A 25,043-nucleotide genomic window follows, 5' to 3' on the forward strand; every position below is an offset into this window, starting at 1 on the left:
ATCAGTCCATCTAAATAGCATTGTTTCCTGAAAGTGCATCTTCACATTGATACTGCACGAAATCTATCCAACAGAGTAGGTAACTACCTAGGAAATAATAGGCAGTGAGGACCTCTGTGTGCCGTGCCACATACAGGAGAGGTACAGCAGTGACAAACATGAAGAGGCATGTCAGCAGCATGAAGCAGTCTGGAGACAAAATTCAGGGCATGCCCATCGTCTCAGCTGCATGGCCTGTGGCACTTGTTTTTTTTTTTTTTTTTTTTTATGGTGGGAGGTTTCAAGAATGTTGGAAAACTGAAATGAGCAGTTTCAATGTATCTGTACATGCTCCCTCCAGATTCTGTTTGGGCACATGTCATAGTGCACATTTGGAGGTCAGAAGACAAGTTTGGAATTGGCTCTCCCTTCCATCTTTATTGGATCTGGGGATCCAATTCAGCTTGTCAGGTTTGTGCAGACATGCCTTTAGCCACAGAACCATTTTGGCAGCTCCATTTAAAAAATACTATATTAGGAATAATGGAATGGAGATACAGATCACTTGGTAGAGTGCACACATAGCATGCATAGGGCCCTGGCTTCCTTCTTGTTATAAAACCACATGTGGTGGTGTGCATCTGTGCTTTCAGCACTGGGAGGTGGAGACAGGAGGATCAGAAGCTTAAAGGCATTCTGGGCTACATGAGACCCTGTCTCAAAAAAACCTTATAGTAAGTTATATACTTTTTGGTTTTTTGAGACAGGGTTTCTTTGTATAACCTTAGCTGACTTTTGAACATAGCCTCTGTGCTTCTGAAACCAGTTCTAACCTTTGCTGTCTAGTCACATTCCACCACTGAATTTCTTCTTCATTAGGCTTGCAAGGCTTTTGCACACTTAGACAATTTGCTGCCCTCTTCACTGACTTTTCTCTCTTTTCTGGCTTATTAGCATATTCTAATTATATGCAGTGAGGCTTTGTTCTTTTTATTCTTATATATGAGGTATTTATTGATCATCTTTATCCCATTACCTTTTCTTGTCTCTCTTCTACTCCTGCTCACCTCTTCCTCTTCCCAACAAGTTGCTTTTCGTCTCTTCATGTCATTACACAGCTCACTGAGTTTACTCAGGGTTAGGTTACCTACAGCAGTATGGATGAATGGTCACTTACAGGAGTATGGGCAACTGACCAGTGGCTACCTCACTCTCCAACATTAACTGCGTGTAAATACTCAAAACTCCTCAGGCCTCAGGCCTTAGGAGCTCCTCCTCCTCCGTGACGTAACTGATTGGACCAGTCTTGTGCAGACGGCTGCTAAAACAGCCATGTTATGCTTAGAAATGTTCTGCCGCATCCCTCCTCTTCTAGCTTTTACCTTCTTTCGGTTGTCTCCTGCTGCATTCCTTGAGCTCTGGAGGGAGGCCTTCAGCACACCTTAGTCTCAGCACTTTGACCAGTTACAAGTCTGCAGTAACTGTAGTCCACAGCAAAAAGCAACTTCTGACCAAAGCTGACCCCAGCACTAGAAGGTCATTAAGTTGTCATCAGGTATTTGCCTGCTAGTGTCTGTGTTGACTTTGTTTTTCAGGTAGGGTCTCTGTACCCTCGGCTGGCTTGGAATTATTATTTGAGTGGTCCAAGCTGTACACTCCATCAGGGTTTTGTTTGCTGTGGCAGCTTCTTCTATGAAAGATTTTGAAAGTTGCTTTAGATTGCAAACATTATGGCATTTTAAAGACAGATGTGTTATTCTTTGTAAATGAGTGCATTACCCAAGAAATACCTTACTTCCTGTCCACTTAGAGCTTGTGTTCAGATTTTAGCCAGATGCTCCTTTCACGCAAATGTTTTTGATAATACGAGTTTCTCCCACCATGCTAGAAATGAAAAGCTTTTTTACTGTCATTCAGCATAGAGGGCTTTTTCACACCTACAAGTTCTCTGTGGACACTGAATAGTGTGGTTGGTTTTGCAGTTTTACTTGGTTCTGACACTGTCCTATGAAGATTAATACTAGATCCTTGAGACCACACATGCACTTCATGCCAAGTTGTAAGCCTAGGTTGTCATCTTTGTTTCTAATCCATAGGCTATACCTTATGAAACTTAATGATTTGTTAAAGTAGTGTGGGCCTAAGGAAAGGTGTGCATTTGCTGTATTTCTGGTTTATTACAAAGGCCCCCTGTACTCAACCTACGTGGGAACTCTCTGAAATGATAGTTGAGATTTAGTGAACCCTCATTTATACAGGCAGATTGGGTATGTTGTTGGGCATTGGCGACTGACCGACTCAGTCTCCAACCCCCCTTCCCTCTCTGGAGGGTTGAGTTAAAGGTTGGATGTTCTAGTTTCTCATCCTGGCAGTTTCCATCCTGGGAACTGGCTCTCATCCTGAGGCTGCCTAATGCCTACATCCTTTAATTATCTTATTAGTGAAGGGCTTTGAGCACTTCATGTGTTAGCACAACTAACTGGTTGATAGCTCAAACTGGGGTTGACATGGCACGTTTTTGGTTGTTAGTACTCCTGTGTACTTACTTCTCCACTAGAGGACCTGATAGGAACATTTTGCTTTATCAGTTACCAAATTTCTTCTTATAAACAGCCCCTTCACATGTGGTTATTACTGCTTGTTAGTTTAGACCCAGGTTGACTAATACTTGAGCTCTTCCCGCCTTAGTTCTCATTACAGGTATCACAAACCATTATGCTTGATGTCTGAAAAATTGGAGCACCCATTTCTTTTTCTTTTCTTTTCTTTTTTTGAGATAGGGTTTCTCTTTGTCACTGTGGCTTTCCTGGACTCAATTTATAGACCAGGCTAGCCTTGAACTCACAGCAATCCACCTGCCTCTGCCTCCTGAGTGCTGGGATTAAAGGCATGGGCCAAAATGCTAGGCAGGAACATCCATTCCTCAACCTCTGAGGTATAATACATGTCGTTGCCCACCTCACCCACAGCATCACTGTGTAGTCTAGGCTTCCCACTGGGGTCATAGACATGCTCTACCATACCTGCTTAAGTGCTTATTTGATGAACATTAATTTCAGCAAGGTCTGTGTGGCCTTGACAAGGTTGTAGTATTCTGCTGGCCTTTTCAGTTTCCAGGATAATGCAGGTATGGTGTCTGCAGCTTGTTGTGTGGAAGGCTTGAAAAAGTCCACACAGTTGTGTTTGCCATGCTGTGACCACTCGGTATAGTGCATTTTTGTAAGTCACTTTAACATCTTATAGACAGACTTTGGGATCATTATTGAAGGAAAATCTTGTTTGGAAATTAACTCATGAGATATATATTTAAGATCAGTAGCTAGCCTGGGTAATTAGCTACATTTAACAAAGATGGGCTTCAGAAAGAGATAGAATCTCCTCCAACTTTGTATTACTATGAAACGTTTTGAGTGTTGGTGAACATTAATTTTCCATATTCATTTTACCCTTGTGCATGTTTTGAGTTGAGTCATTTGACACCAAGCTTGTAGAGTCATAAGGCAGTTGTGAGTACTTATCATGGTTTCCTGGTTTTGTATTTGAAACTGAATGGCAGTATCTTAGTAGGTCAACATTTAATCTCTGTTTGAATTTCCCCAGCTGTCTTAAGACAGCTTTGGTAGTACCTTCCCTTCTCAGTCTTTGTATGGTTTACCCATTGTGTTTAATTGGGTCCTTTAATCTTCTTAACGTGTATATATACTTTATTATGACTTTTTGAACAGTAGGGGCTACTTATCACATACAGACTTTTAGTGTCTTGTTTTCTCCCATTGTTGACTTGTGTTTGCTGTAAACTGGGGTTAGGTCTGGACTAGAGTCAGGTAAAACTTTAATATATTTAAGGCCTTTATAATAAAGCTATTACTATTGTTGGAGATGAGGGTCTCATGTATGCCAGACATGGCCCTCAGATTTGCTCTCCGATGAGGAATGACCTTGGATTTCTTACCCTTCAGTGTCCACCTCCTGGGGCTGGGATTATAGGTGTGTGCTACTACACTTGATTTAATGCAGATGTAGAGATAACACCTAGCGCTTCATGCATATTAGGCAGGCTACAGCAAAGTGGTGGAGAATCCGTTACAGGTTTTAGATGGTATATATATCAGTGGTTCTCAAACTTATTAATGTTGTGACCCTTTTAATATACCTCATGTTGTGGTGACCCCCAACCATAGTTATTTTTGTTGCTACATCATAACTAATTTTGTTGGTGTTATGAGTTATAATGTAAATACATGATCTACAAACCCTGGGAAGAGTTGCTCAACCCCCAAGGGGTTGCAGCCCACATGTTGAGAGCCATTGCTCTGGCGCTACGTTCACAGGGCTTTTTAAACAGTGGTGCTCTATTGCCTAGACTGGCTTTGAACTCTAGGGCTGATGCCAAGTGACAGGAAGCAGAAAGTAAGGTGGCTCACCGTAGAGGTGCTCATTTCTCTCATCTCCCAGAGATGAAGGCCTAATCTTCATTGTAAATCCTCCCCAAACTCCCTCCACTTTTGTGTGTGCGCACGCACGCATATCTGTTCCCCATTCCTCGTCTTTTCTTTTTTAAAAAAAATCTTTATTTTATTATTATGCATACAGTGTTCTGCCTGCTTGTACACCTGCAGGCCAGAAGAGGGCATCTGCTGTCCTAAAAATGACTAGATTTTGCTAACACCCTTAAAAAAAAAAAAAAAACTAATTGTGTTCCTTATTGCCTCTATTTCCCTTCCACCAACCCCCCAATACTAGGTAGGAGAGAAAGGTTAGGAAGGACAGCGGACATAGCCTTCTTTACTTCTTCCAGCTGGGTAGGGTCATCGGGTCCTTTAGGGCAATACCAATCTCAGTGGTCAGGATATCCAGCAGTCCAGCTAACCAGCAGACAGCACATGCTCCTTCTGACTTCCAGAAGATACATACTTGCCTCAGACAAACTGAAAACAGCCCTGTATCCCATACTTGGGATTAAAACAAAAACATACTATAACTGAGTTTCAAAAGAAACATAAAAATCCACTACAAGATTTTTTTTCAGTTTTTATTCACTGAACTAACCACATAACAAACTCAAACGAATTAGTTCCAGTCAAAAGAGCAGTTCATTTTCAGTATGCTCTTTATCTGACTTTTCAGAGCACTCTGTGGCATCTGTTCAGACATGAACAGGGCTCAGCGGCTCCACCCAGTGTCCTGGTAAGGCAGCTGCATTTCTTGATGGTTTAAATAGGAGTTGGTTGAGATTAGACTGTATTCACTGATTGTTACTTTGGAATATAGAAGAAATGTTGCATTGTTATCAACAGTAAACACAACTCTTACATCAAAGGGAATATGAATTAATTTTTGTGGCTGGCCTATGAAAAGAGAGTCAGTCTTTTCCAAATGCCGTGTTCCAATGTAGAAATAGCTTCATGGAATTTTTATGGTTTGGGACCCCCCCCCTCCAAAAAAAAAAAGACATTTTCAAGTATACTACTGGGAACATTGGGTAGGCAAACTACAGCAAAGAGGGGAAATCTTGTTTCAGACACTGTATGAAAGAGACATTCTGTACATCCCAAAAGGTAGACCAAGACAGGCTCTGAAGCATTCTGGCTCATTCCACAATCATAAAGTTCTAATTAGTTAGCAATAGGTGTGGCTTTGAAAAGGAACTTGACTGCACATTGTTTTGCTCCAAAAGTCCCCTTGTAGAGCTGGGGAGGTGGCTCAGTGGTAAAAAGTACTTGCCATGTAAGTCAGACATAGCGTGAGTATCTGTAATCCCAACAGTCCCACAGAGAATCCTAGACAGCTCGTGTGTCAGGTATAGCGGAAGAACAGCAGAGACAGACTGATGCTCCAGGCTGTCTTCTGACCTCAGTACACAGATACTGACTGAAACAGGAAGGTAAGGACTGACACCCCAGGCTGTCCTGGGCTCTCTGCACATCTGTGCTGCATGCTCATAGATGGTGACAACAGAAGACAAAAGAGCCCATGTTTGCACGCTGAATTGGCTGAATAATGGCAGGGCTCAGGAGGTGCATCAGTGCTAGAGTAGCAAGGGGCTCAGGTCACATAAGAGCCTGCGCGCTTTACCTTCATGTTTGGTGCTTTACCTCTGTAAGCACAGCAGAAAGGGGGCTGGGCCAAGGGGAGGCTGGGGGAAATGGATACAGCAGGGAGGACCATTGGGTTATGATGGACCTTCCTTGTAATCTCAGCTAGAGACTGAATAGCCAAAGATGGTAAAGGCATGGAGTTGTGGTGGTACATACATAGATCTCTGAAGTTGTTTATTTAGCACTTAGAAGTAACCAGCCAAAATAAGACCGAGCACAGGAGCAGCAGCAGCACGGTCCTGTAGCAATTGGAAGAGTGGTTGAGATTGTGTATAAGGAACGTTTTACTACCTGGGCATTGGGGTCCTGGGACCACATTGGGTGTAAATGGTGCTACTTTTGTGAAATATTTAGCATGTGTGTGGTGGGAACATTTCCTTGGGAGTGCTCTTGGGTTAGTGGAGTCTTGCTGAGAGGTTGGGAGCAGACAGGGGAAAGCAAGATTATGTTGTCTTCTTTTTCTCAAGCTTCAGTCTGCAGCTGCATGTCACTCTACCAGGGAAAAAGTTGTGCTCTGTTAAATCCTGGGGTTCACCTACTCTGCTGCCTAGCTCTGAGGTGCTTTAGGCCATAAGGGCATAGGACTCTCTGCACAGCCTCTTCTCCACACTGGGTCTGCACCTGTCCAGGCTTCCCTTCTCCCTGTCAGGCGTTGCCTTTGCTGGGAACCATGTCATTGCTCAGGTATCAGTGTCATTTAGCTGAGAAGTATGCTTACATTTTGTCATATCTAGAGGCTCACTAGGCATTTTGCTGTCTTGATGCTCATTTTACAGAGTGCTTCAGATTCCACGGGTTTTTGCTGAACCTGTAAAAGAGATACCTGGATGGTGGATTAACAAGAACACTGACCCGTGGGAAGCTTCCTGTCTGAGGATACTGGATTTTCACCCTAGTTCAGCAGCTCTGCTGCTCACGTAAATACAGATGAATGAAGACCCCATTCGGGAAGACACCTGGCCAGCGGTCCAGAGCTGATGCAGGTAAGCATTCTAGCATTGTGTATGTCAGTGTGGTTTCACATAGACCCTAGGCAGTGTGTGCTCTATCCACACCTTGCTGTATGTGAAGGAAGAGCTTCAGTTTCTTGGGAAAGGGAACCATCGTGCTAAATACTGTTTTCTGTATAACCTACCGGTTTATAGGTAACTGGTAAACCTAACAAATGAATTTCAGAAGCAGAATATAGTAAAGTCTTTATTTTTATGGGATGTTATCATTGGATTTAGAAAGATTTAGGAGGTTGAATGGCTTTGGGCCAGAAGGAAGATCTTACTTAGTTTTTAGATACTTATTTGAAGCAGCTGTACTGCTGAAGATTTGAATTGAAAGCCGCCCTGGGACCCTGCAATTCCAGCACTCAGTAAAGTCAGGAAGACCAAGAATTCTAGGCCATCCTCCATTACATACCAAGTTCTAGGCTAGCCTGGGCTACATGATGTCTTGTCTCAGAAAGAAAGCTAAACTAAAAACCAAGCCTTTACCCCTCCCCAGGACCAGGAATTTACTAATATTTGTGGCACATGGCTAAAAGCAACAGGAATAAAAATACAGATTTTGTTTTTTTTGAGACAGGTTTCTCTGTGTAGTCCTGGGTGTCCTGGAACTCCTATAGACTAGGCTGACCTTGAATTCAGATCCACCTGCCTCTGCCTCTCCAGTGTTGGGATTGTTAAAGGCATACACCAGCACCACCTGGTTTAGAAATTTAGTTTTTAAAACTCCCTCTTCTCAAATGAAAAAAGACCATATGGAATGTTTTATAAAATTAGCAAATGAGGCCTGGAGAGATGGCTCAGTGGTTAAGAGCACAGTCTGCTCTTCCAGAGGTCCTCAGTTTAATTCCAAGCAAGCACATGGTGACTCATAACAATCTATAATGTAATCTAATGCCCTCCTTTGGCGTGCAGGTGTATGTGCAGGCAGAGCACTGTATACATAATAAATAAATCTTTAAAAAAAAAAAAAAAAAAGCAAACCAGCCAGCCAGCCTGCCTTAATTTTCTTTCCTCTTTTTTTCTCTTTCTTTTTGCCACAGAATCTTTAACATGCTGATCCTCCTGTGTCTGACCCCAGTGTTGGCATCACAGGCCTGTGCCAACTGACAAATAATACTCTTATGTATTTAACCTTCTTGGCATTTGAACATTGAAAAAAAAATCTGTGAATGGGTTTAAGTGAGGTTATTAGTGTTTCAGAACTTGTTGTTCAGACTGGCCTTGTGTCCTTGATTCTCTTGTCCACAGGCACCATGGGCAGTGTGCAGAGTGTTTTCAATTTAATGAAGTCCGGCTTTTGTAGCTAAGAGTCTCACCATGGGTAGCCTTGAACTTAGCACATAGACTGTGCTGGCCTTGAACTTACATGTGGTCCTCCTGCTGCAGCTCTCCACTTCTGGGATTGTAGATATGCATTCATGCCTGGCTTCTTTCTTTTGTGATTTCATCGCCTCTCGTATTGGTCTGTCTTTTTGTGTTGCTCACTCTTTCCATTAGCTCATTCTCTGGTCCTGGGATTGGGCCAACCTCTTGTAAACCTATACTCAGGGTGTGAATGTCATGTTATGTGATTCTTAGCCACCCTGCCTTAGGGACACAGGACAGCTTGACCAGATTAGCAGTCTTCGGTGATAAAACTAAGGTCTGGGCCCCTTTTAGAGCCTGCCTTCAGTTCCCTTGGCTGGCTGGGCTCTACTAACTCCAGCAGCACCAGTTGGAGCTCCTCCTGGATGACTTCCTGTGTGGGGTCTGTGTGGGGTCTGTTTATCTAGGCTGTCCTCCTCTTTTTTGTCTCTCTCCTTCTGAGTTAGAACCAGTTACTTGTTATGTGGCTTTCCATTCTCTGATCACTCTTAAGCATGGTTGAGACTTTCAGTGTTTGACTTGTAAGGATAGCGGAGCAGGAGTAACTTCAACTCTTTAGAAACTAGAGAGATTGTTTGGTTTAATTTTTTAGGAGCCTTTGAACTCCCCTTGTATGGCCTCTGTCTCATCAGTCCCTTGAGTGCACTGTTGTTTTCAGTCACCACTGATTTCTTAGATCATCTCAGGCACCCATACTACTGCTTGTCTCCAGTATTCCAGTCTCACTGTGTGGCTTTAATTGCATGTTCATATCCAGGATTTGATGGATATTTTGGCATAATGCTTATCTTTCCTCACCCAGTGAAACTGTAGGTTTTCGGTGAGAAAATCAGCACTGGGACATGATATGTGGTATACACTGAAGTTTTACTTCAAGGGACAGAGACAATGGCCTGACATTTGAGGTGCTCATTTTCAGAAGCCAGTGTACTATGTGCCCAGAGTAAGATCATTGGGTTTGGGGTGGGTTGTGAGGATTAGGATATTATGGGATGGGAGAGAGGATGGAAACACCTTGTACAGTATATATAGTTCTTGGATACCTTGAATTAATTCTTTCTTTGCACCTTGTCAGAGGTATTTAGGGACACATCAAGGATTGTTGCTCCCACTTCTGGCCTACCTTGTAGTTGCAATGCACTTCTCTTTTCTTGTTACCTTTGTTTTTCCATCTGTGGGTCCAGGTGGTCCTTGTGGCAGTCAGGTCTCCAACATGCCATCTTTGCCTTTGATTGAGAGCTATAATGTACTTTTAGTTAGTATTAAAGGTGTAAAGGCCAGGGAGAAGGGAGTTTTCAAATAGTGCTGAAGCCTTCCTGTCTTGGCCCTCTGCCTCCCTTCAGAAGCCTTCTGCCCTCTTTTACTGCGTGGTGGTGCACACCTTTAATCCCAGCACTCAGGAGGCAGAGAGAGGTGGGTCACTGTGAGTTTGAGGCCAGCCTGGCCTACAAAGCGAGTCCAGGATAGCCAAGGCTACACACAGAAACCCTGTCTTGAAAAACAAACAAATAAACAAAAAGTCTTCTACTGCATACCTGGCCATTTAATGTGCACACCTGATAAGTAAAAGCACTGCTTGTTTTGTAGCCTCTAAGCCCCATGTGGTTTTTTGTTGTTGTTTTTAATTCTATTCAAAATACTTGCCATTTACAGTGTGATTGTGTCTTACACTCTAAGTATAAGACTATTCAGAGAGCTTTTTTCTATTTATGCCCAATTTAATGCTGATCTGGTTAGCAAATGCAGTTTGTATGATTTCAGGGTATTTTAAGGATGATATTAGACTCATGTTATGACTCAGCACATGGCTAGTACATCTGGATGAGTGTCCTTACACATAATGTAGGTGTGATCTCCCCAGCCCCCCATTTCCTGGATTTCAGAACTCTGTAATTAGGCTTATGTATAATTAAGGTTATTGTGTCTTTTGGGTTAATTAACTATACTAGTTTGAAGTATCTTTTGTGATCCATGGTGACATTATCTGTCCTGAGGTTTAAACCTGTTTCAGTCTTTTTTGGTGCAGCAGGACTTTTTTTGTCTGCAGTTGTTTGGAAGACACTTCAGCTGTCAATAGGTGGATTGAAGATGGAGCCACTGTCTTCTGGTTTAAGTTCTTTTTGAAATCATATCTTCATTTCCTTGTATCTAATGTGCTTGGAAGTGTTTTTGCTTGTTTTGCACTTGTGAAAATATTATCAGTGGTTTTCAGAAGTTAGTTAGGGTGTTGTGCACAGCTACCTTGCTGCTTGTTCACCAGCCTGTATGAGTTTCATCCACTTTGGCCTTTGCTTTCCCCTGCTCGTTATTGCAGTCTAGTTTTCCATGTGTAGGACCTATGGGGTTGTTCTCTGTGTCTCTAGCATGGTTTCATTCTTCCTTATTTATTTATGCAGGTTTGGGAAGTTTTTATCACTGCACACTGGATTGGCTTATTGATGTACATGGTCTACTAATCACATCCAGTGAGATTTGCAATGCGGGTGGTTTAGTTTTTACTGCTTTGACTTGTTTTCTTTATATTTCTTCATTTTAGGGAGTATTTGTATGTGCTTATCTTTCGGTTTTTCGAGACAGGGTTTCTCTGTGCAGCCTTGACTGTCTTAGACTGGCTTTGTAGACCAGGCTGGCCTCGAACTCACAGCGATCTGCCTGCCTCTGCCTCCCAAGTGCTGGGAGTATGCTTTTAATGTTCTCTCTTCTGAGTGTCTTTCCTTGTATACACTGTACTGCTATGTGCTAGTAACAAACAGTCCTCCCTCCCTCACTGGCTTTCAGAAATGAGTTCAGGGTGGCTCCTTCATTTGTTGGTCTGCGCTCAGTTCTTTTAGGCCTTTGCTGCCTGGTGTCTATGTTGGTTCCTATGTTCCAGATGGTTCCTATGTTTCCTAGATTATGAGGGGGAAGATGAGTTGAGTTCTGTACCATTTACTGCTTTATGGTAAGGAAGGAGCGTAACTTACTAATTTTGTACATGTAACTGGATTTGCTTTTATGGCTGAGCTGGGTGAAGAACCACTGATAATTTTGCTGCCCATATTGTTTCCTTTTCAGAAGGCTAACATGTTGGCGGTTAATGGCCTGTTTTAGGCTTTATGAAGCAAGGTTTTGTTTTTAATCCACTTTTTGCTGACCATAACTCTCCTCTCTTGTAGGCCATGCTGGCGTATCTGCAAACATGATGAAGAAGAGGACGTCTCACAAGTAAGCAGTTTAAGCCTCTTTTTAGATAACTAGTACCCAGGACTACCTCGTAAGCCAGAGCTGCTTTTCTTAACTTGCCTCCACTTAATGCGTAGTAATTGTGCGTGGTCATCCTCCCTGTCCATTCCTTCTCCTTGGTCTGGATGAAGTGTGTTAGGCATGTACTTTCAGCTGTTAAAAGCCTTTGAGTCATGGTCATCCTCTGTCATAATGTGAGCCAGCTGGATGCTGGGAAACAACAGAGACACATATTAAAGCTAAACCTCTCCAGGTCTTGATCCGCTGTTAGCCAAAGAGCTGAACAGAGATATCTGATGCTAGGGTCTACCTAGCCAGCTGCCGCGTTCTGCTTTGTACTTGTAATTTATAATTTAATATTTATATGTAATATACATTATATATAAAATATAATTTAAAAGCCTTTAAAAAATTGTCTCACTGTGTAATCTGAGCTGGCTTAAAATTTATAATTCTCCTGTCTCAACCTCCATACTGCTTGGATCACAAATGTGCAAGCACATGTCACCAGGCTTGCAATAGTCATGTGTTTAAAGTGACAAATGTACTGTAGTCCTGCAGTTGCCATGCGGTGGTGACTGTACTCTTGCATCGTGGGTATAGCACTCTAACAACGACTTGATCTAAGGGATCTAAGTTCCCGCTGAAGGCCCTTTCATCATGTGTCAGCAGTGTACAGTTACTCCAAATGGTTCTCGGTGGATCTTGGAGTCCTTTAGCTGCTTCCGTGGAGCTGATGAGAATAGATTCTTGGTCATGCTCTTGTAAAACAGGAGCGCCTTCCTTCAATTGGTGATTGAACCAGACTTGTCTCTCATTCAGATGAGTGCATAATATAAATATAATACTTACCTTAAGAAATGACCTAGAACACAAACATTTATAAGTTAGGTAAGTGCTCTTCCCAGAGATGGAGTAACCTTTACCTTTCCTTACCGTCTTCCTGGTTTTGCTGTATCCAGGGATGTGATTATTTATGTGGTAGCTCTCCTCATTAGCACGGCATACATGAGACGCTGACTCTTGCCTCAAATAGAGATTAACAGTAAGGCAGAAATAAAAACCACAAATCCTATGCAGTGGGTAGGGGACAAGTAACTACACCTTTGTAAGGCCAAAGTAGTTCATTCAGATTAGATTTTGCCACCTAAAAGAAGTTAAGAGTATTAAGGCACGGTATTTGAGCATCCTAGCCCCTTTTAAAAACCTATTTTCAAATACTTACCATTTGTTAACATTTCATTGACTTAAGAGGCTAGACATTTGTTTGATCCCATAGTTGTGTTATGCATGCATTTTGTGCAAGGTTTCTTGTTTCTTTCCTAAGTAATGCTGAGCATTCATTCATTATATCATGAGTTTTACTCTTTAAGGCACAAGATATATGATATACATGTATGAAATTGTCAAAGAATAAACTAAAAGCATAACATCACGGGGTTCATAGGCATACCAATGCATAGAGCTCATGTTCTGTGTTTGATATTGGGGAACACCACTGTTGCTTTCATAGGCTTGTTTAAGGCCAGAAGCCTTAAGGATATTGCTGTGCCCCAGAAGGTGAAATGAAAGAAGTTCCTACTGCAGATCTGAAGGCAGACAGAAGGCTGAGAAAAAACAAAAGTTCCTTTGTTGGGTCCTGCCTATAAATGTCTTGCATGGAGTGAGAGGGACACGGAGCGTTGCAGATTTCTTCCCATTCTGGGGTGTTAGACCAGACTAGTGAGCGTTCAGCTCTTCAATGTAGGTTTCTCTCTACAAGAGATTTTTAAAAAAATGAAAACCAAATGCAAACCAGCAGAACCTCAGCTTCTCGCATCTCTCCATCCTCACAGCCGCTGTCCTGTTGTTTCCTATAGTAGTGGGAGGGCTCAGGGAGACCTTTACAGTTAGAGCTGAAGGGAGAAGAGCAGTGCTGCAGTCAGAGCCCACACATGCCCCTAGGGGGTGCTAGGAGAATTCAGGAGTCCATCTCCGTTGCAGGGGACATGGTGTGTATTTGTTTTGACTGCCATCTCTGTTGAGGATCTAATCCAGGGCCTCAACAGGCTAGCAAAATCATTTGTGTTCTTGCTGTGGGATGGGGACCTGTTGGGTGACGATGCTATTACGTTATGTCCTGACTGAAAAAAAAAAAAAAAAGTCGGAAAAGCATTTAAGTGAACTTAGCTACAGTGGATTGTTGTTTTTATTTTTAGATATCAACTCTCCCCTCCTCCATATGAATGGGGGACAGGTCTTCATTTCAAGGTGGTGGTTCTTTTTTTGTTTTTTGTTTTTAAAGATTTATTTATTATTATATATACAGTGCTCTGCCTGCATGTACACCTGCAGGCCAGAAGAGGGCATCAGATCACATTATAAATGGTTGTGAGCTAGTTACCATGTGGTTGCTAGGAATTGAACTCAGGACCTCTGGAAGATCAGTCAGTGCTCTTAACCTCTGAACCATCTCTCCAGCCCAAGGTGGTGTTTTAAAAAGGGAGGTGTCATGTGTTTTACTAATTTGCCTTGTTTTTTTTTTTTTTTTTTTTTTTTTTTAAATAAACAAAGTCTTATTATGTATCTTCCCCTAGTGGGCCTGGAACTCATGTAGGCCAGGCAGGCCTAACTCACAGAGATCCTTCTGCCTCTGCCACCCAAGCCCTGGGACTAAGGAAAAGCACAACCACACAGAGCTTCAGGCTTTCTTGACTTACCTGAAAATGGCTGAGTCAGAATATTTAGGTTGGATAGTACTTGGTGTAGGCATCCAAGTGGACCACCGTGTTACTGTCTGTCAAAACATGTGTCTTGAATTAACTCCCTTAGGTATTGTGGAGTCTCCTCAGGCATTGCTGGTGTTCTGACAGGGTGTAGATGAACCCATGGTGACTTGCATGAAGATACTGTTCTATTTCATCATGATTCTGTGCTGTTATTTTACACCTGGAAATGATAGCATCACCTAGACATAAGTAATAGCTGCCAGGGAAACAAGTTTTTCTAATTGTTCATTTGTATCTTACAAAAAGACAAAGTTTATTTTATTTTATTTTATTTTTTGTTTCTTGAGACAATTTCTCTATATAGCTCTGGCTGTCTTAGACTCAGACTAGGCTGGTTTCAAACTCACAAAGATCTGCCTGCCTCTGAGTGCTGAGATTAAAGTTGTTTGTTTGTTTGAGACAGGGCTTTTCTGTGTAGCCTTGGCTGTCCTACGCTCGCTTTGTAGTCCTGGCTGGCCTCGAACTTGCAGCGATCTGCCTGCCACTGCCTCCCTGAGTGCTGGGATTACAGGCGTGCACCACCACTGTGCACCACCATACACGGCTCCTGGCCAAAGATTTTTATTTAACTATTTCTTCCTGAATTTTGTAGAATCCAAGGAAAAAAAGATTTGCTTTGATGTAACAGTACTAGCTAGACTGGGGGAAAAAGTCACCAGGAATTAGTTCATAAAGCCAAATTCAATGTGACAGACTGACTAATGATGGAACTGTGATAGTTGACAAGCTCATTGTACATATGTGGTGTATTAAATATTGGCTACCACAATAGGACTTTTAAAAATTAATAATGGGTTTCATTGTACGCTTTTCATACATCCTTCATTTTTATTGACCCTTGTCTTCCCCTCCCTACTACTGTTCCTGTAGACTCTCCCTTCAGCTTTTGTGTCACATACATTCTGTATTGTTCTCCTCTTTGTTTTTCTTGTACCTAACCCCCCTCAAAGCCTTTCCTCCCCTCTCACTGACCACTTTTTAGCATTAGCTGTACTTTCTCCCAAGTGCAAAGCTTCAAATCAAGGGACTCCGTATGAGAGAGAATATGGTCTAGGAATCCTTTGCTGTTTGCTTGGGTGGGGTTGCTCTGTCTGTTTGAGATCTTTGGTGCTTCCATAACAGTTTTGGGGTTGTTTTTTCTTGTTCTGTAAGGGACGTCACTGGGATTTTTATGAGGAATGCACAGGATCTGTAGGCAGCTTTCATTTTCACAGTATGATTTCTGTCAGTTCATGAGCATAGAAGATCTTTCCACCTTCTAGTATCTTCTTTCTTTGGTTTTGCAAAGCTTCTATTGTAGAGGTCTTCCCAGCTGCTGGTTTAGTTATTCCTAGATGGTCTTTGTTGTTTTGGTTTTGGGGGCTGGGGAGATGGCTCAGCAATTAAGAACACTTAATGTTCTTGTAAGAAAGCAGAGTTTAGCTCCCAGCATCCACATGGCAGCTTAGAACCTCCACTTATAGCTCCAGTCCTTGAGGCTCCTCTTCTGACCGCTAGGGTTCAAGCACATACGCAGACACAGAAGATAGTATTTATTAAAGGCCTTTAACTTTTTTATGATAAATTGCTTTATTGAAAACACAGAATTGTAGTTAGCTTAAAGCATAGGAGAAAGTCCTGAAAAGCTATTACATCTTACAAAAGCAAAAGTAAGATAAGATAGTTAGATTTGAGGCATTAACAGATACTATCTTTATGCTACTGTTTCTGACAATATGTTTTCTTTCTTTCTTTCTTTTTTTCCGAGACAGGCTTTCTCTGTGTAGCCATGGCTGTCCTGGACTGGCTTTGTAGACCAGGCTGGCCTCATATTCACAATAATTCACCTGCCTCCGCCTCCCAAGTGCTGGAATCAAAGGCGTGCACACCATAAGGCCCTTAATGTTAACTGTGCCGTCCCATAGTCTTTTCTCTACCTTGCACCTTTAAATCTCCCTTTCCATTATTCCCTTTCTTCATCATTACATCGTCTCCTGTCTTAAAAGATACTCTGTCCCCCAAAGTTTCTCCTTTCTTAAAAGAGCCTCTTAGAGAGCTTTCCTGTTTTTCTGCCACTTCTTTTTAATATTGAGAGAAATGAGTTTTCTTTAAATACAAGAGTAACTATATCTTGGATCAATCCTTAAGTGTGTGTGTATGTTGTGTGCGTGTGTGCGTGTATGCTCACATTGGTGATGAGGGGGAGGATATGTGTGCATGTGGAGGCCAGAGGTTGACGTCAGGTGTATTTTCTTCAGTTTGTCATGTTCTATATTGAGACAGAGTTTTTCACTTGAACCTAGAGTTCGCTAATTCAGTTAGTCTAGCCACCTTGTTCCAGGCTCTTTTGTCTCCTCTGTCAAAATATAGTTGATGTGAGTGCTGGGGATCAAAACCCTGCCATGTTTTCCTCCTGCTTGTTTAGGAAGCTACAGACCTATTGAGTCATCTCAGCCTCCCAAGCATTTTAAATTTTACTAGAGTCTAGAACAGTTTATTGAGTTGAAAGTCTCAGTGTTAACTTGTCATTCTAGCACTTTCTTTTTGTTTGTTCTTTGTTTTTTCAAGACAGGGTTTCTCTATGTAGCCTTAGCTGTCCTGGACTTACTTTGTAGACTAGGCTGGCCTCGAACTCCATGCCTGCCTCTCCCTCCGGAGTGCTGGGATTAAAGGCATGTGCCATCACCTGGCTCAGTGGTTTCTTTTTGTTTTTGTTTTTGTTTTTTAATTTATGTGTGTTGGTGTAAGGGTGTCAGATCTTGGAGTTACAGACAGTTGTGAACTGCCATGTGGGTGCTGGGAATTGAACCCAGGTCCTTTCGAAGAGCAGGCAGTGCTCTTAACCACTGAGCCATCTCTCCAGCCCCGGTGTTTTCTTTTTTAAAAATTAGTTTTTATTCTTTGAGAATTTCATGTAATGTATGGGCTACTGAGTGAGATCCTGCCTCCAAAAAGTGAAAAAGTCTGGTGATAGGGCACAGCCAGAAGAGACGCTTGGTGCTGAACCTGATAGCTTGAGGTCTATCCCCAGGACCCACATGGTGGAAGGAGAGAACTGATTTCTGCAAGTTGTCACAGATGCGCATGCACACAAAATAAATTAATAAGGATGAAAAGGAAATGGTACCCAACTATGATTTACATTAGAACCAACATAAGAAGTAGAGTGGGAAAGGCCTATCTTAGATCCTCACAGAATTCACACTGTGGAAATGAAAGCTTTCTGCAGATTCAGTACAGTTCCCATCAAAATCCTAGTGTCATGTCTTGTACAGAACTAGAAAAATACCCCCAAAATTCATGTAGAAGAAGCAAAGATTCTGAATAGACAAAGCGATCCTAAGCAGAAATAACAATATCTATTACTTAGGATCTGTGAAGTTACAATGGCCCATCTTGAAGTTAGGAAGTGGTGTGTGTGGCCAAACCTCTTTCTTGGTGAGTTGAGGCGCCCCCCTTAGCCTTTGCTGAAAGCCTGTTCCTGTAGAGGTGCTTCCCTGGGACATGCGCATGAAAGTCCACGGGCAGCTTGTGAGGATTCTGATGTTCTAAGACATGTGCAGCCCCCCAGGAGGACAGATATTTTGTTCCTAGAAACTACAAATGTGTCTACAAGTCCCCGCTTGGATCTCTTGAGTATTTAGTAGTTACGAGCTTTGGATAGCTTTATCAGAGCTTTTCTTCTCTTGTCATGATGGTTGTATAAGAGATTGAGAATTGTGCTAAATTTATAATGTCAGGACAGTCACACATTTTGATTGACTATCAAATACTGACATGAGTCACTTACACCTGAAGTTGAGGGGGAGGATTTGTGACCATTTGAGGGAGAAAAGAAAGCACATCGTGATACATAAAATAGTTTGCAGACAGTTTCCTCATTTACTGCCATAAAGTATGGATTTATTTTTAAGTGGACAAAATACACCAAAACTACCCAAGAACACTTAAAAATTGCTGTTTTCAGAGACATGTGAGCACATGCAAAGGTGCAGCACCATCTCATAGTGTCACAGAACCAGCTATCAGCTGATGTGCCACTGCAGACATTCTAGCTACTTCCTCTTGCTGTTGGGATGAGCTCCAATCTTGTGATTTCTGCTAGAATCACCACCATCCTCAGTAAGAAACAATCTTGTGGGAACTAGTGAGATAGCTCAGAGAGAAAAAGTGCTTGCTATGCAAGCCTGGAGACCTGAGTTCAATTCCCCTAAACTCAAGTAATGTGCAAGAAGAGGACCACCTCTGACCTTTACAAATGCATTGTGGTGTGCACATGCTCGTGTGCATATATGCTGTTTATCTTGGTATTATTAGAAGGGTAGTCAGTGGGGCCTTCTTCCCCTACCTCCCAGGCTAGCCTGGAGGAGAGATTATTGATGCCGGATTTAATTTCTTTATCTTACACACTATTTGGTCCCTTTGCCTGGATGCTCAAAGAATGTTGTTTTTACAGGGGCATGTCTCAGCTTAAGCTATTCTTTTTCTGACTTCCCAAGGTACGCTTTTTGTTTTTTCAAGGTAGGCTTTCTCTTTGTAGCCTTGGCTGTCCTGGAACTCGCTCTGTAGACCAGCTGGCCTCGAACTCATAGAGATACGCCTGCTCTGCCTCCCCAGTGCTGGGATTAAAGGCGTGCAACATCACTGCCTGGCTTCCAAGGTACACTTTCTGAGGTGCTTTAACTTAAGGACAGTTTTGAGGCCCAGCTTTTAGTGCCTTGCCTTTGACAGACAGCACAACTTCTGTTGCAGCCTTTACACCCACCTGTCACCATGTGCTCACTTCTCAGGTTTTGCCCTCTGCCTTCCTTTATTACTCATTTCTGTTCAAACGGAAACGCATGCTTAGATTTCTCTAGGTTTGTCTACATGACCTAAATCTTCAGGTTCTGTTTCTTACCTTGCCTGGCTTTTTTCATATTGTCTTTTACCTAGCCCTCTCATTTTGAGCTTTTCCATTCTGTGATACATGTTCCTATGTAAGGATTCTCTGGAGTAAGAGAACCAGTAGGAGATAGAACATACAGATTATGAGAAGTTGAGCCATGCAATATGGAGGCAGGGAAGTCGTCTCAACCTGCAGTCTGTCAGCCAGAGACCTGGGAGAGCTGATGATTCAGTTCAGTCCTAGTGCAAAGCCAGAGAACCAGGAGCCATCAGAGGAGCTGTCCAGGAGCAGGAGAAAACCATATTCCTGCCTGTTGGCTTAGGCGGGGCAAAAAAGATGACATCCTCCTGCTTGTCATGTTCAGGCCCTGAGCAGGTTGAGTGAAGCCCATTTGCATTGCTGAGCTCACATCCTTTTTCCTTAGCCCAGCAGTTCAAATACTGTTCTCTTTCCAGAACATTCTCAGCAACACCCAGAAACAAGCATCTAATCTGGGCAACCCCTTGGCACAGCCAACTGGAAAACTTCTCTTTCCTGGCTTTTTGTATTTGCTTAGTGCCAGTAACAGTTTTACCTACTACATGGCTATGTTTTCCTGGCCACACCTCCATAGGGACTCATGGGTCTGTCCTCTTTAAGGTATTTCTGTCTATTGTCTAGCAGGATTCCACATGGGGAAGATAACAGTTGCTCTCCTCACCTCAGACTTCCCAAGCCTCCTCAGCTCTGCTCCTGTGACATGTTTAAAACAAGGCGCTTACTCTAAACGTGTGTGTGTGTGTGTGTGTGTGTGTGTGTGTGTGTGTGTGTGTGTGTACATACATAATTACAGCTTTAGCTACTGTAACTACAGTTTTGTTTCTTATAAACAAATTAATTGTCATTGCTATGTATACTTGTAAAGTGGGAAGGAAACTGTTTCAGCTCTGTTTTGCTCTTGGCACATAGTAGCTTCTGGCAAGTTGGTTTGGGCCAGGTTGCATCCAAGCCAAAGTCTTGTCTTTCTTTGCTTTGTATTTCAAAGTGAAATGGAGTGTGTGCCCCCCACCTTTGCCCCCAAATCAGGAGCCAGATAGGGGACTGGGGAGATGACAGAGGGAGTAAAATGCTTTCTGAATAAACATGAGGAACTGAGTTTGGGTTCCCAGATGGGACATTTGTCTGTAACTTCAGCAGTTTAGGGGTGGGGCAGAGATGGGTGGATCCTGGGTGTATGGGCACATACAATCTTGTACATGCATGTGTGTGTATACAAATAGAGTGTTAGCATTTTATGTAATCATTTCAATCAATAGCAGTACAGAAACACCATAGTTTGTTGCTGCAGTACTTTTAGTATTATATAATAGTTTGTCATAAAATACTAAAATGTGCTTGTGAGAAATTGATGTGAGGAAATGTAGTGTGTACACACACAGTCCAACTTGTTTGTAGTTAGTTTATTTCAGTAGTAAAATACTATGTTTTTTAAAAAATGTGTTTGTGAGTGCCTCTGTCACGTGTGTTTGTATGTGTACTAACTGCATGCCTGACTGAGTACCGACAGTTATAAAATACCACATGGATGCTGGAAACCAGCAAATGGCCTTATCTACTGAGGCATCTCTTCAGCCCTTTGCTTTTGAAGCAGATTTGCTCTGCAGCCCAAGCTGGCCTCAAACTTGCAGTTCTTCTGGCTTACCAGTAGGTGTTTATCCGTGCCTTAGGGTCATGTGTAATAAAGAACATGCAAGCTAGTGGTTTGTTTGGGCCCAGATATGTGTACTTGTGAGAATAATACATTGTATGTGTGAATACAGAAAACATCGGACCAGTGTGGGACCAAGCAAACCTGTGTCCCAGCCCCGGCGGAACATCGTAGGCTGCAGGATCCAGCATGGGTGGAGAGAGGGCAACGGCCCTGTCACCCAGTGGAAGGGGACTGTCCTGGACCAGGTGCCGGTGAATCCTTCCCTGTATCTTATAAAGTATGATGGATTTGACTGTGTTTATGGACTAGAACTTAATAAAGATGAAAGAGTTTCGGCACTTGAAGTCCTCCCTGATAGAGTTGGTAAGTTTCTAAACTTATTATTTTAAAAACACTGTTACTTTTAAAAGTAGAAATTAAATGCTTTTTGGTTCTCACTATTAGTGTTTTAACTTGTATCAGACCTCAGAACAGCTCTGATAAATATTTATCACTTATAGATACAACACTGATCTGGAGTAGCTGCTCTGAAACCACAGTTCAGGGCCTGAAGAGGTGTAAAGGTAGATCTTTGATTAGAGGTTTCCAGTCTCGTTGTTGGTGATCGGTTCAGGAACTCTTGGGTTGTTTTACTCCTTGTCTGTTACGAATGGTAATTGTGCTTGGAACTGCAGGGGACACATCCATTCTTTAGGAAGTTTTGGAAGTGGAAAACTTTGATGTTATGTCACATGGTTTCAGTTTTGCCTTGTAAATGTCCCTTAAGGCACTCAGTCTAAGCTAAAAGTAGAGATTATTGATGTCAGTTTTAAGTAGGATATATGCAAGTTAATGTTATGTAAGTATATGTTTCAAAGCATCTTACTGCTGTTAATTACTCCGTCATAAAATACTGATTTATATTCTTTCAGAATTTAAGGCTTAATATGAAAATTAAGCCTCATAGATCTGGAAAGTCTCATTCCAGTAAAGCACAGTTTCATTTTTACAAACTTTTATGTTTATATTTTCAACTTTTTAGAGACAGAATGGGTCTGTAACCCCATCTAGGGCAGAACTGTTGCTAACTTGAGCCTTATCCAGGATGGTTTCCAACTCATGAGCTCAAACAGCCCTCCTGTCTTAGCCTCCTGACTGAGTAGCTGGCATGACAGGTGTGTGCCATGCATCTGCCCCCCTCCAGTCATCCTAGTGTGATTGAACTCTTGAGTACATAATCTTGCACTCTTGACCTCAGTCATGCCTCCTGCTGGAAATGCAAGTGTTAAAGTGTCTTACTGGCACCTTAGGAAGCTGTAACCCCTGTGGTTTGGTTGTGTTATGTGGTGATTAAGAGGTGTTAGGATGAGTCTTCTGACCCAGGATTTCAGTCTTTCTGCTTTCCAGGGAAAGGCTTGTTTCTTCTCACTTGACTGTTCATAGGCAAGGAGCAGAGCATGTGAGCATTCCTGGTGGTGTCGTTCTAGTTTTGGGCTGTCTAGCATTTGGCAGAGGACATAGATTATGATTGCAAACTAAAGCAGTTTGAAGAGAGAAATCCAAATGATGCTTCAGATCCGCAAGATAAGAAGATACTGTGTGTCTGATACAGTTAGTAAGTAGTTTGGTGCTCTTTTGGTTCATCCTGAGCTCACTGCCATCCTCCTGTGTCAGGCTCTGGAGGGCTAGGATTCTAGGTATGAACAACCATACTTGGCTAGACAATTAAATCCTAACTTTAGTGTTCATCATGACCGTAGAATCTAGAGGTACTTGCTTTTTGGGTTCTGTGTTAGGAGGAAACAGTCTTATAGTCCAGTGAGTGCATTGAACTGTAATTATAGTGATAACGAGAAATGAAGAAAAAGATAGCTGAAGTGTGTATGATGACATTAGTGGTTCTCAAGGCAAGATCTGGAGACCCTTCCGGTCCCTAAGCCTGTTACACCCTCATCTTTTCACAGTTGCACAGTGAGTTCCCTCTGTCTGTTGGAAAAGTCTGTATACAACCCGCACGCCTTCCATCCCTGACCACTCCCGCCAAACATGATCAAGATTGATAAAAATAAAGATCCACTCAGGGCAAGATGGGTAGTGTGGAAACATAGTGAAAACAATGCTGAACTTGTTTGGATCATTTTGTGCGTATATAGTGTTTAGTGCTAGCATGTTATATTGTGGAACATCTCCACTGCCTCTTCAGCTTGCAGACGTGAAGGCCTGTGATTGTTAAGCAGCCTCTCCCCCTTTCCCCTTGCTTAGCCCCTAGTGCCCACTAGTCTCTTCTTTAGGAGTGGATACTCACCTGTAAATGGTGTCATAGAGAATTGGTTTTTCTGTGACTGACTTGTTTCATTTAGTGTCATGAACTCAGGGTTTATCCACAAAATAGCACATAGCAGGAGTGCCTTCCCTCTCAGTCCTGAAAGTACCCCATGTTGTTTATTGGTGACTCCTTCCATGTTGGAAGCTGCTGTGGGTGTGGCTTCTCTAAAACCTTCCTGTTCTTGTGGGTGATGCCCCCCCAGGAGTGGTTTTACCTGATCATGGGGTCTTCTCAATGCAACTGCCACAGTGTTGCCTGCGTGGTCTTCTCAATGCAACTGCCACAGTGTTGCCTGCGTGGTCTTCTCAATGCAACTGCCACAGTGTTGCCTGCGTGGTCTTTCTCAATGCAACTGCCACAGTGTTGCCTGCGTGGTCTTCTCAATGCAACTGCCACAGTGTTGCCTGCGTGGTCTTCTTCTCAATGCAACTGCCACAGTGTTGCCTGCGTGGTCTTCTCAATGCAACTGCCACAGTGTTGCCTGCGTTGCTGATCATCTTACAGCCCCGCCAGCACAGGAGTCTTAGCTCACCATCTCTGCCCACATTGCTTTGTTTTCTGTTTTGATAGTAGCCATCTGTAGGTGTAAGGGCACACAGCTAATGGGAATGAGTGTCCCTGCATGCTTGTTGGCTATTTGTATATCATCTTTGGAGAAATATTCTTTCAAGTTCTTTTATTTATTTTATTAAAGATATATTTATGTATTATTATTTATACAGTGTCTTGCCTTGTGTACACTTGCAGGCCAGAAGAGGGCACCAGACCTCATTATAGATGGTTGTGAGCCACCATGTGGTTGCTGAGAATTGAACTCACAGCCAGTACTCTTAACCACTGAGCCATTTCTTCAGCCCCAAGTTGTTGTTCTTTTTTTGTTGTTGTTTTGTTTTAGTTTTTCGAGACAGGGTTTCTCTATGTAGACTTGACTGTCCTGGACTTGCTTTTGTAGACCAGGCTGGCCTTGAACTCACAGTGATCCGCCTGCCTCTGCCTCCGCCTCCCAAGTGCTAGGATTAAAGGCATGTGCCACCACTGCCCGGCTAGTTCTTCTGTTTTTTAATGAGAAGAGTTTAATTATTTATTTTTAAGATTTATTTGTTTATAACACACAGTGTTCTGCCTACTTGTATGCCTGTACACCAGAAGAGGGCACCAGATTTATTTATTTATTATTATGTATATAGTGTTTTGCCTGCATGCACACCTGCAGGCCAGAAGAGGGCATCAGATCACATTATAGATGGTTGTGACCATGTGGTTGCTGGGAATTGAACTCAGGACCTCAAGCTAGAAGAGGAGACAGTGCTCCATCTCTCCAGCTCCCCAGAAGAGTTTAACTGTGCTGGCTATTGTCCAGGAGTTGTATTTCTTTGTGTATTTTTTTAGACACATGGTTGTAACAGTTTGAAAAGTTTAATGGTAATTATTTCAGACTGTGTTGCAACTGACCATGAAGGAACTACTACTTGTATAATTGTGTAATTTATAATGTCAGATGAATGTCTGGAATTATCTGGTGGAAAACTCAGAATTTTTTTTTTCAACATCAGATCATTGTGGGCCTAGATCTCACGTAACTGAAAGATGATAGCTTGAATGAATGAAGTTGTTTTCCAAAACTATACAGTAAGGGTGTTAGAGAGATGGCTTAACACTTAAGAATGCTTGTTGAACATTCAAGAGGACCACAGTCAGTTCAGCACCCACTGAACAGGACAGGCATCTAGCAGATGCCTATCACAACAGCT

At 42.4% G+C, this 25,043-nt stretch overlaps 1 protein-coding gene across 2 annotated transcripts in view; it reads left to right on the forward strand.

The window, feature by feature from the left end:
* Nucleotides 1–25,043, forward strand: part of Spin1 (spindlin 1) — a 44,865-nt gene that overhangs the window by 14,036 nt on the left and 5,786 nt on the right. For both annotated transcript variants that reach the window (XM_051171165.1, XM_051171175.1), the window contains exons 2-4: nt 6,854–7,060; nt 11,596–11,644; nt 21,097–21,350. In XM_051171165.1, the coding sequence (XP_051027122.1) occupies nt 7,009–7,060; nt 11,596–11,644; nt 21,097–21,350 (355 nt within the window). In that variant the 5' untranslated portion in view covers nt 6,854–7,008. The remainder of the gene's footprint in view (nt 1–6,853; nt 7,061–11,595; nt 11,645–21,096; nt 21,351–25,043) is intronic.

This window comes from Acomys russatus, chromosome 3 (genome assembly GCF_903995435.1).
Source record: "Acomys russatus chromosome 3, mAcoRus1.1, whole genome shotgun sequence".
Classification (NCBI taxonomy): Eukaryota; Metazoa; Chordata; class Mammalia; order Rodentia; family Muridae; genus Acomys; species Acomys russatus.